This window comes from Hippocampus comes, unplaced genomic scaffold, assembly GCF_001891065.2.
Source record: "Hippocampus comes isolate QL1 unplaced genomic scaffold, H_comes_QL1_v1.1 scaffold202, whole genome shotgun sequence".
NCBI classification, from domain to species: Eukaryota; Metazoa; Chordata; class Actinopteri; order Syngnathiformes; family Syngnathidae; genus Hippocampus; species Hippocampus comes.
This window is the reverse complement of record NW_017805829.1, coordinates 1,478,270-1,491,068: the sequence shown is the minus strand read 5'-3', so window position 1 is coordinate 1,491,068 and position 12,799 is coordinate 1,478,270. Positions and strand designations below refer to the sequence as shown.

At 41.2% G+C, this 12,799-nt stretch overlaps 1 protein-coding gene across 3 annotated transcripts in view; it reads right to left on the bottom strand.

Moving 5' to 3' along the window:
• pdgfc (platelet derived growth factor c) overlaps nucleotides 1-8,814 on the bottom strand; it is a 42,852-nt gene extending 34,038 nt beyond the window's left edge. For all 3 annotated transcript variants that reach the window (XM_019887471.1, XM_019887472.1, XM_019887473.1), the window contains exon 1: nucleotides 8,503-8,814. In XM_019887471.1, coding sequence (XP_019743030.1) covers nucleotides 8,503-8,617 — 115 coding nt within the window. In that variant the 5' untranslated portion in view covers nucleotides 8,618-8,814. The remainder of the gene's footprint in view (nucleotides 1-8,502) is intronic.
• Nucleotides 8,815-12,799: the final 3,985 nt, after the last annotated feature.

Genomic DNA, 12,799 nt, shown 5'->3' with positions numbered 1-12,799 from the left:
CTGAGGAGCGCGGTCTAGGTCTCGGTGAAAGCGGCGTTGTGTTCTTGCAACCCGCCAAACCCACCGGCTTAATGCAACAAAGGAAGCTTTGTAACTCAAACTCTCAAAAAAATTTAACATATAAATCACACGCCCATACATTACTCTGAAGCACCTTATATAATCAGGCTAGAGCCATGCTACAACGAGCCTAGACCAGACTAGACACAGATAGTCAAGAGCTAGACTAGTACCAGAATTTAAGGAGACAAACACCAGTCTCCTACCAGGCAAGAGACAAATAGTAACATTTTGCTACCAGGCTAGGACAAGATTAAAGGCAGACTAGTAACAGCCAGATACCAGACTACTTTATGACTAGTACCGGGCTAGAACGAAGTTCAGCGAGGCTAGTACCAGAGAACCAGACTGGAAACAGACTAGTATCAGATGAAAGTCAGAATATTACCAGACTTGGACCAGATGAGAGGTTCCTACCAGGTTACTAGCAGTCAAGTACCAGAGTAATAACAAACCACAACTGCACTAGTGCCAGACTAGTATCAGGCTAAAACCAGGCTAATAGTTTAAGAGACCTGTGCAAGAAACAGACTAGTATTAAATGAGACCCGGAGTAGTAACAAACACCAACCAAAATAGTTTGAGACCAGTACCAGATGAGCACTAGACCTAAACCAGACACGTTTGGGATTAGTACATGACTAGAACCAGATGCCAGATGAGACCCAGACTAATAACAATCTACACTACGACAGTACCAAGAAGAATCAGACTACTATTAGTAACTTGAAACTGATACTAGACTAGACTCAGTCGAGCACCAGATTAGAAACAGACTGTCAAACGAGTACCAGGCTAGAGACTGATCTACCGGGCTAGGTCCTTGACAGGACCGTACTAGAACCAGTCTATTACAAGTGCACACCAACACTACAACCAGATAAGGACCAGGCAAGTTTACTACTAGGCGAGAACCATTCTATTTCCGGACTTGAAGCAGCTTTCACACATTTGGCACATCATAATTATGATTTACAGACATTTCTGTGGGGTGTTTATTTAATCATAATGCCTCCACATTTGAGTCTCAAAACTAGTTTGTTCTTGTCTCCTTTTTTTTTCCCCCAACCACCACCATTTCCCACTAATGTGCCCTGAAGAGTGTGTCACTCGAAGCTTTTTATACAAGCGGTTATATGTTATGTAAGATGCTGTACAAGCAGGCTAGCATTTTAGAGTGAATTTAGTGGATAAAAGTGTCAAATTACAGTGCGAGAGCAGGTCAGGACGATGAGCAAATACAAAGACAAGGAAACGAGGAAGCCACGCAAGCACCTGATGATTGAAAGCTATGTGCTCTGACAAGCAGGCCTGACTGACTGCTGGGAGGCTCAAATATCTATGCTCAATTTTAGATTTGGGTTTTGACAGGCAACACTTCATTTGCATTTGAGTGTGTTTTAACCCTTTAAGAGACAGATGTATCAACAAATAGTGCAGCAACCCATGTAGACAGACAATCCATCACAATACACACACGCATAAAGACTTAAATCGCTGTGATAAACAACTATTCCTGCAGATACTAAATCAATAGTTTAGTACAGTAGTTTTCTTCTTTGTTTGTTTCTACTGAACTGTCTTACACTGCCCCCAAGTTGCGCATACCAGAAGCCACAATTAATTATTCTTGATGCACAAAATGTTCAATCTTTTTTAATGTGTTATTCCTATTCTTATAAAATTCAACATTGTAAATTGCAATTTTCCATTTTTTTTTTTTTTTTTTTTTTACTGGAACAGATTCATGCATGGCATTCCCATTCATTTCAATCGGAAAATATTATTAATTTTATGATTATATTTTAGATGTGAATTCCATCCATCCATCCATCCATTTTCCGAACTGCTGACCCTCACGTGTTGGAGCCCATCCCAGCGGTCTTAGGGCAGTAGGCGGGGTACACCTTGAACTGGTTGTCAGCCAATCACAGGGCACACAGAGACGAACAACCATCTGTGCTCACACTCACACTTAGGGACAATTTAGAGTGTTACATTATCCTGCCGTGCATCTTTTTTTGGAATGTTGGAGGAAACCGCAGTACCCAGAGAAAACCCATGCAGGCATGGCGAGAATATGCAAACTCCACACAGGAAGGTCAAAGCCTGCACCTCTGCATTGTGAGGCCGACGTACTAACCAGTCGCCCTCCATTCCGCCCCATATGTGATTTCCACCCCAAATACATACATACATACATATATACATACACAAAAAGATAGATTAATAAATAAATGCACAAATAGATTAAAGTGTTTCGAGTAAATCTTAAATTTAAAAAAATCTTCAAACTATTGTGGACTAATATTACTGCACTTTACACTTAATATATGTTGATAAAAACTATAAATACCAAAATAGTTTCTCTTTGCATCTTCTTTAAACATCAACAAAACTAAATAAATTTGTAATTTTAGAAATAGATTTTTAATGAAAATGACAATGCATTTAGTTTACATTTTCACCTAAAAAAAACTGAAAAAAAACCAGAACAAATTTCAAGTTTGTGTTATAAACATATTCCAAATGTTTTAACTACAGGTACATGTGAAGACAACATGAACATTAGATGTGCAACCAACATGCAAACCAGAGAACTATGGGGGTGGGGGAATATAAACACAAGATAATGACCTAAATCACACTGTCAAAACAACCAAGGAGATCAGTCGGATAATAATTTGACCTCAACCCTATTGAGCATGCATTTTACCCTTGAGGAGGAAATTACAGGAAGTACTAAACCCCCCTAAACTAAAAAGTAAACATGTCCATGACGATTATCATCCTATTTCACATAGAGACCCCACAAAACTGCCATGAATGAAGCTCCAGTATTTCCTGGGGGTGGAATAATGCCGTCATGTCTTTGCCAAGCAGAGTGTCTTTATCTGAAGTGCGATGTTATTGTTCCCAGTCAAGGGCAGCGGAAATGAGACGGCACAACTACATCAGTGCCCGGGCTCGAGCGATAAGCGGCACCAAAAAGGAGGCGGCCGACGAAGTGGCACATATTATTTCATGACATCAATTATCCCGCTTATTGTTTTGGCCCAAGTGCCTTTTCCTCACCAACAGCCACCCTGCCTGCGAGCTATTTCTTTAAAGGCTGCGCTGAGTCAGCGCAATTTGCACATTCAGTCGTCTGTAAGGTAGGGCGGGATTGCAATGAATGATCATCGCAAAGGTTGTCCCAATAGTGCTGCAGTATCACTTTTCAATAATGTCCATATCTGGTGATCTGAGTTTTCAACAAAAGTTAGGGTTTGTAATTAGAAGTTCAAACAAGGTTTACAGTTATATTAAAGCGGTTGATGGTTCAAAGGGGTTTTGAGCCTGCTTAGGGTTTCAATATCAGGCAAGAAGTTCAAGTTGGATTACAGTTTCAGATTTTGGATTGAAGACAGGTTTAGGGTTTCATATTAGGGTTTCAGAGAAAGGTTGCAGGGTGAAGGTTTCAAAGCAAGATGACGTTAGGACTTTAAACAACAAAAGGGGGATTTGTGTTGGGTTTTCCAGCAAGGATTTGGGTTTCAAAGTAGGGTATCCAATGAGAGTTTAAGTTTCAGAAAAGGGTTTCATGCATAAATTTCAAAGTAGCGTTTCAACACATAGTTAGGGTTTTCGAGAGAGTTTAAATAATGGCTTAGAAAAAGGGTTATGGTTTCAAAAAAAGAGTTTTAAGCCTCTTTTAGCAGTTATGGAGACAGTGAGTGAAAGGCAGTTCACTGAAAGACAGTAGAGGACCTCTGCAATTGGACAATGCAGGGAGGCAGGATTCCTAAAGCACCATCAGAAAAACACACCAATAACCAGCCTTGTGTTCTAGTCACACATCTACTTGGTAAACAAACACACCATAACTCAACCTCTGATTAGCACTCGTCCTGGCTCAGTGGTATCTTTTTTTGGAATTAAAACTATATTTGAAAGTGAAATGGTTCGTGTAGCACTTGGAAAGTGTGGTGCCAAAATGACAAACAGCAGGCCCCCCGGGCAAGCGCCGGCCAAATAAAACACCTTGGAGTCCTTCTGTACTGTCACAGGCGGGAGACGCCAAGCAGAGAACACACTCGGACCTGTGTCCATATGTTGGTGTCTTTAGATTGGAGGATATTATTTCTCTTGATGAGGTGTTTGCGTCGGAAGTGATGGTTTTCAATCAGAATCCCTCTGGATGTAGGGGATCGTTTTCATGTGCTCATTTTTTTTTTTAATATGTGTGAGATAGTGCCAAATAAGGCAAGCAATGACTTAAGAAAATATTTTTCTACCTGATTAAGTCATACTTACCTCCCTCAACCAACACCAACTGAATAAAATAAGTACCAACGTTTTACACTATCTACAGATCTACCTACCTAATAAAGTACTTTCCTAACTACCGATTGCACGCACGCACGCACACATATATATATATATATATACTATATATATATATATATATATATATACTATAATAATATATATATATACTTCCCTACTGACCTAATAAAGTATTTACAGTACATGCCAAATAATATAAGAACCTACATTAGTACTCAACGACAGTACTTACATATCTACCTACCCAAGTACTTACCGAATACAGTACAGACCTACCTAATAAAGTACCTTCTTACCAGGAAACATGAGAACCGACCTTATAAAGTGCCTAATCACCTACCTAAGTACCTACCTACACACCTACTGTAACCTTTCAAGTGCCTGTCTAATAAATAACCTACCTACGTAAAATATCACCATCGTAGCTACCTAATCTTTACCTACCAACCAAATAAAGCAAGCAAATACCTCCCCTTTAAAGTACATAAATACTCAACCTACCCACAAAATATACTTTCAGTACCTACATGCTTATCTAACTAATAAAGTGACTGCCTACTGAATAAAGTACAAAGTCCTTACTCACCTACAAAACAAATCACAAACTACCTCATGAAATACTTACCGGTACCTACCAACCTGCCATGTCTCAAATGCACAATTACTACTACCCCTGCACACATTTACTGTATAGCCGATGAGACTTAGCCTAAACTGTGAGCCCTGGAGCGTGTATTTAGAGCATGGCATTGACTCAACTGGTACCAGACATTCCCTAAAACAGGTCCTCTTTGGCTCTGATGTGTCAATCCCGCTTTTCCCGGCCACCCAGGACTTGGACACACTCCAACATCCAATCACGACATTCACATCTGGAAACACGGGGACCCCCGATATGTGCCCTTCCCCCCGGTAAAATGGATATGCTCATATGTCTCAAAGTGCGCACAGACTTTTCACATTTTTCAAACCACTCTGCCATCAGCACGTATTTGTCCCCATGGTAATCTAATGAATACACAATATGCCTCTTTATCTTTAACCCCACCCTTCCATATAAGGATTTTTTTTTTCCCCGGCGCCCCTTCCATAAGGCTTGTGAGTGACCCCACTCACCCCTGCCTGTCACTCTCCCAGTTTAATCTGGTAATCTGGAGCGGAACAGCGGCCTCTGTGATCACTGGCAGGTTGGGTTCGGCGGATGCATACCTTCCTGCGGCGGTGCTCAAGGGGGGGTGGGGTGGATGCGAAGAAGTATTTATGGAGGTAATCCGCATCTCCAGCGGCGGTTTGTTACTAATAAGATCAGGGCCGGGGGGGATGGCGTTTACGGGTGGGCTCGGGCAAGGAAAAACGTGGCCTTGTACGGGAACATTAACCGGGAACACTTAACTCCCATGTGGAATCTGAAGACTCCCCTAATCTAAGATTAATCTACAGATAAAACAAGTATTTGGTGGGTATTGATGTGTAATGCTGGATGTTTCACTTGCCATGCGGTGGAAGAGAACTTCTAAAATTGAGGAAATCAAAGAACAATTATGGAAGGGATGAAGGGTACCATGGGCAAAATTAATGGCCAACCTACTTTAAAAAGTACCTAATGAGCTACAAACCTATTTGTAATTGAGTACCTAACTACAGTATGTATGGAATAACGTTATCATGTCCACATTACAGACTTCAACAATTGTGTTAAATCACAGACCAGGGCAAGACAAGGAAAAAAAAAATTGCATGGGTTGATTCAAGAAGCTATGAATGAACAATCAATAGAAATTAGAGTTTGGTTTACTGGTAAAGTCATAAATAGGGTTTGCCCAGAGAAATGAATAGGCAGATGAAGGCACACTATATTTGTGAAAAATGTTCAAAACAGGTCAGAATCTTGTTGGAAGTTGGAAGCGAGAATTTCAGTTCAGGGATTCCAAGTTCCCATTTGTGGAGAGTTGAATGTGTGGGGTGTCGGCTTCCAAGACTTACTCGGCCATCAAGCACCTTTCATGGCTACGGATTCCAGGTCCTCGGTAGGGCTGGAGGCTCCAGGGTCAAATTTATTTCTTCCTACCCGAGTTTTTGGGTGAGAGGGTTGGATCCAAAAAGTTGGAACGTTTCACTCCAAGTATTATGCTATCTTTTGAAAGGGTTATGAGGTTTACATTAGAATTAAGGGTTAGGGTTAAAATCGGGAAATGGGGATTATGATTATAGCTATGGTTAAGCGTTTGCATTAGGGTTCGTGTTAAGAGTCATGAATTAGGTTTGTCTTTGGTTACGCATAGGGTAATTATGGTAAGGGTGTAGGGTTAGAGTTAAGCATTAGGGTTGCCGTGTTGGCCTTCTCCAAACAAATTCTCCAATGTCGGAAATTTCAACTCACTATACTACTATGACTATAAGCTATCCTTTAATGTCCACGAGGGGATGCCTCTGTCCAATGTCAAAGATTAAGATTCAGCCGTCTTTTTTTTTTTTTTACTCATGGCTATCATTAAACCGAGCCAGAGAGCTGGACTGCTGTTTGGATCGCCAAGTTTTAAATCTAATTAAAATATGATGTTGAAAGTGATTCCTTTTGTATGTGGTGAGTAAGATGGAAAACTGTTACATCAGAAGTGCAACTAGACTGCAATCAGATCAGAGACGAGATCAGTTTGGGCTATGGCCGTAGGATATCCTTTGGCTGTTAGCTCTGGTTTTTGAGGCAAAAACAAACAAGAGTGTTTTTTTTTAAAGTGCAGCTGTGGATGTTCTTTCAAGCCGTCTCACTTTAATAAGTGTGAAACATTATAGCCACACCAAGCCGCGCTCAGACCAACAAACCACGTCCAATATTTGTTATTGTAATATAATCGTTGAGACGAAGGAGCTTTACCAGTGCCATGCGTACAATATCCCTTTTTGAAAGACTTGAGACTCATTGGGTGATCTTAAAAAGACTCTCAGCGTCAGCATCCCTCAATAGGAAGTGCGGCAGTATAAGCAGCTGCTTAAATGTAAGACCGTTGCTACATCAAAGGCCTGCTCAACATAATAGAGCAGCCACTTCTCCTTCTGATGAGTAACAAGATGTTTTGACAAAGCAGTTAACAAGATATCGATTGAGTTCAGTCCAACCTGCTAAAAGCACCAAATACTACAGATGTGTTGCATCCGGGTCTTACAAGTGACAGTGATGTGGATTCCAAAGTGGGTGCAAAAAAGGCTTGTTGTGATCATGCCAAACTCCCAGCCAACCAGCCCGTCATCCAGTCAGCCAGCCAATCAATCAGTCACCCAACAAATGAACAAACCAGCCAGCAAACCAACTAATCAACCAACCAAGATATGAACCCGAAAGCCCGTCAACGGCAGTCAAAGTACTCATCAAACCTACCAACCAACCAGCCTACCGACCAGCAATAAACTAGCCAATCACCCAATCAAACAACCAACAAAACAATCAGACAGCGAGAAAATCAGCAAACCAATCGACCAAACCCAACCAATAAACCAGCCAGCTGACCTGTCAGCCAGCCAAGCAAACAACCAGCCATCCCATTAGCAAGCGTACCAACAAATAAACCAGCAACTTGACAACCAGCTTCCAACCAGCCAATGAACCAACCAACCAACCAACCAACCAACCAACCAACCAACCAACCAACCAACCATCCAATCAACCAGTCATCTTGGATTTCAATACAGGGAATTTGAACCCTGCCATTCTAATTTTTCAATTGCCAAACACTGTGCCATTTGTAGAGAAAAATCGATTTGGTGCCTTAACCGTCTGTGAACCCCAACTGTTCTACTTGTGTGACAGCCAAATGCCCTGCACTCTTTGGGCAAAACGACACACTTCCTAATCAGATGGTTTACATAGACGCCTTGGATCAGTAATTGTATGCTTCCAGCAGAGAGTGGGTGTGTGGGGGGGTTGACATGGAATTTTGGGGGCAAACTTTAAAAGGTAATTTCCATATCCTGCCTTGTTTGAAGTGAATGAAACACACCCATTCATTGCAAGCAAACTCAAACAAGGTGTACTTTGGGGGGAAAAATGGCCATAAGCCCAGAAAGAATGAACATTTGTGTGTGCAAGGAAAAAGAGGCATAGAGACGTAAACTGACCGTTTTGCTCCTTGCTGCCCGGAGGGTGAAACTTGCTGACATGACTTTCCTGAGCCTCCGAGCCACTTGAATGCAGAAGCAACGCGAGAAGGATGAGGATTGATGGAGGTATCATTTGGATAAGTTGGAGTGATGGTGCGGCGCAGGGTTCCGGGGGACTGGGGGGCTGGGGGGGCTCGGGGATCAGCAGGGGCACCGGTGCTGCTTCGGCGCACGGACGCGCGCGAGAATCCGCATAATCTTCACCATCAATCCACCCAGAGGAAGATGAAATAGTTGCCAGAAAAAAAATAAATAAATAAAAATAAAATATTTATGAAAACAACCAAGAGCACAAAGTGATCGAAACAAAGTGGCAAATGTTGAAAATACAAAAATTAAAATAAAACAATCCAGGTTTTAAAGAGGTATTCTTGCATAAAAGTGAATGTAGAAAAGCATTATCTCCCACTCGATTTGGAGTTGTGCTGTAGTCCGTAAAAGTGGTTCTTCTAGGCTTTCTCGGTTTGTGTGGAAGACTAGTCGCTCAACAGGTGCCGGACAGAAAAAAAAAGTTTGAGCCGGGAAGGAGGAGGAGGAAGGAGATTGGAGGGAGGGAACTCCTCGGGCATATTAACCATTGCAGTGCTGAGCGCAAGCACGGCAGAGTGCACGTCCAGTGCCAGCGCGCGCGTGCGTGTGTGTGCGCGTTTGTGTGCGTGTGCGTGTGTGTGCATGTGTGTGTGCGTGTGCGTGTGGGCAAATTTGCTTATTTTGCAAACACAAAGTGTAGTGTGGAATTGTCAAATTTCAACTGTGAGTGGGATTAAAAACGTGTCTCTTTTTTGATGAAACCTTTACCATTTACCATTTGCTGAACTCAGGGTGCCCAACCTTTTTTGACCGAAGATCGACTTTTGAAGCAACCAACCTCTCGCATTGACCCGATCGCGAGCGTGCGAGCATACGCACACGCGCGCACGTGGGTGCGCAACCATGCACACGCGCGCACGTCACGACTAGCAACAGCCGTAAATGAACGAAACCGAAATCTATGTTTATGTTTCATAGTTCATATAAAGTGTGAATCATCCTGCGATTAAGCTGTACCCCTGGCGGAGGTTCCAATCTCAGAGTTCTTGTTTAGACACTTTATTGGAGATGAAACATGAACGGGACGTTTTAAGTTTTCATGTGACTGTTTTTTTTTTTTTTTTGTTTTTTTTTTAAAGCATCTTCACTTGTCAGATCAGAGCGCAAAACTCCTGTTCCCAATTTCCCCGGTTTTGTGCATCATCATAATTTCATTATCCCATTGTTGACCTGACAGAAGATGCCATGTTTACATGTTGACCATCAACTTAGAGATGGAGAAAAAAGTCAGCTTTTCTTAAAGTAAACACTGGTATGTGATTCAAATAGTGCAACTATAACAAACAATAACATTTTGAATGTGTTTTTAATAAGAAAAAAATAACATTCTATCATATTGTACTTCACACACACACAAAAAAACTGGATTGACGAATTAAAGTTGAACAATTTTTGCAATACTGTACAGTATTTGGACGTAGTGCTGCTGCTCCTTCTGGTGTGCTCACCTTGGCCGCCTGGGGGCAGTAAAATGCAGACATAGAGACACACACAAACAAAGAAGAGTTTGACAAATAAAGAATACAGTGTTATGAGTATTGTTATATTGTCTTTGTGTTTCATGTTGCTTCACTCTTTCCACTAGTGGTATAAACTATCTGGAGTTAAAGTGGTTTTAATGCAATAACACAAATGCTCTTTGTTAGCTAGCTGTCGATGTCATTTTCAATTGTTTATCAGCATTAAGCTAAAGGGACAGTATTAACATAAAGCTCTGTGATTGTTCGAAATATGCACCGTGGAAATCTTTTTTTAATGTTTAGTTTTACTGTAAACTTCAACTTGGTGTGACATTAAACAACTTGAAGCCTCTTTTCCACTTTGCTTTGCAGTCATTAAACATTCAATTGCAAATGAAAAAACAGGAGTTAGCCCACTCTAGTTCCAATGGCTCCAAAAACTTGACAATTAGTTTTTGCGGATCCCCGTCATGGATCGAATTTTGAAAATCACATCAATAAACACAAACGATAGCAAGTAATGACACAAACTAGCATGTATTCAGGCACCTAGGGCGGGATCGTGCTCACCAGCGCTAGTGGTGAAACACGTTCCAGTCATACTACTTAATGTCTTTTTCTTCTTCTGCTTCTTCTTCTTCTTCTTCTTCTTCTTCTTCTTCTTCTTCTTCTTCTCCTCGTGGCTGCTGAGTCTTTTGTCGGCAGTACAGAATCACATTCCAGCCCTGCAAAGGCCTACAACACATGTCAACACTTCACCATTGTGGAATCCCCCATCGCTTTCCCTCTCTCTCTCTCTCTCTCTCTCTCTCTCTCTCTCTCTCTCTCTCTCTCTCTCTCTCACACACACACACACACACACACACACGCACACACACATTCGTGCAGCCCTGTCTACGGGACTATTTTGTCTTGTTTGATTGGCGCTTTCAAGGTGGTCTGGCCGAGACGTGTTTGGGCTTTGATGCAAAGACGTACAATAAACACAGCAAATTAGAAACAAGTCCCATTTTTTTTTTTTTTTTGGTGGAGGGTCATCTACGATCACAGGGGTCAGCCTGTGATGGGAATGTATACAAGACAGAGACACGTCCTGTCAAACTAAACATGCATATGGTGGAGTTGTCCTCACAGCAGGTGAAATGCTATCCAAGCAGTAGTGATGTTGTTTATTTTTCATAAAAAAAATTTTTAAAAAAAATCAAATATGAGTGAATGCTCAAAAAAAATTTGGGGGCTTTGTTTGTTCAGGTTGTACTTAATTTGTTTTGCTGTATACTTCCCTCTTTTTATTTTTGTTCTTTGATTGAAGTGCATTAAGTAGATTTAATTTCCTAGTTCTAGTATTTATTTAAATTTTAATTTATTTGACAGTGATTTAACAACTTCTTTATTGGTAGAGGATAAAATTGCAAATTTAAATGTTATAACTTCGTAATCATGTTGTAGTCGTACAAAAATAACAATTGAAAAAAAATTAAATCGAAAAAATGTCAAATAAGTTTGTTATTTATATTTTAGAGATTTGTTTAGAACAGACATTTTGATTAATTTATTGTTTTTACAGATTAATTTTACACAAATAAAAAAATAAACATTTCAGAACAATTTTTTTGCTCGTCAATTGCCACTCCGAAAGTCTGCTGCTCTCGTGACGATGGTGAAGCACAAAATAAAGGTTCAAGACAGTATGTTGAGCTTTTTTCTTCAGGCATTTTGGAGGCAGTGAATTGAAAATGTATTTTAACCCTTTCATGCACCCTGTAACCTGATAAGATGATAAGCTGTCCACTGTCGTAACCGCTCTCCCTGAAAGGGTTAAGAAAGTGGTTGAATTGCAGGGGTGGCACGGTGGGCCTTCCTGTGTGGAGTTTGAATCTTCTCCCCTGTGGCTGCGTGGATTTTCTCCGGGTACAGTACTCCGATTTCCTTCTCTTGGTATGTAGTATTTTCATGAAGAAAAATTAACAACAAAACTGGTGGCACCAGGTACTACATAGCCCCAAAGACAACATAAGTAGCTTTGGGTCTGCTCTAAAAATAGTCCCCCAGGGATGAAGCATTGTGACTTACTAAGAAGAAGAATGTTAACATTTCTTTTTTTAAACTAAACTTGTATGGGGCGGCATGGTGATCGACTGGTTAGTGCGTCGGTTTCACAGTGCAGAGGTGCAAGGTTCGATTCCGGCTCCGGCCTTCCTGTATGGGGTTTGTATGTTCTCCCTGTAACTGCATGGGTTTTCTCCGGGTACTCCGGTTTCCTCCCACATTCCAAAAGCATGCAGGGCAAGTTCATGGAACAGTCTAAAATGCCCTTAGGTGTGAGTGTGAGCACGAATGGTTGTTTGTCTAAGTGTGCCCCGCGATTGGCTGGCAACTAGTTCAGGGTGTCCCCCGCCTCGTGTCCAAAGACAGCTGGGATAGGCTCCAACACCGTGGCCATCGGCGTCATTCGGCCTATTTTAGGGAGGCTTCAGCCTCCCTAAAAATGTCTTTAGCCCCCCTAAATAATTTCATTGCATTATTTAAAAAAAAAAATTAATTTATTTTTCCTTTACTTTTGCTAATATATTGCATCGAATTCAATGTAATGTGGCCATTTTCAATTATATTTCGATAACCTGCCATGATTGTAATGTTAAATCTCCCAGGTTTCCTTAACGCAACAGGTGTTGCGTTAGCATTTGATGTGGCGATGGTGACAG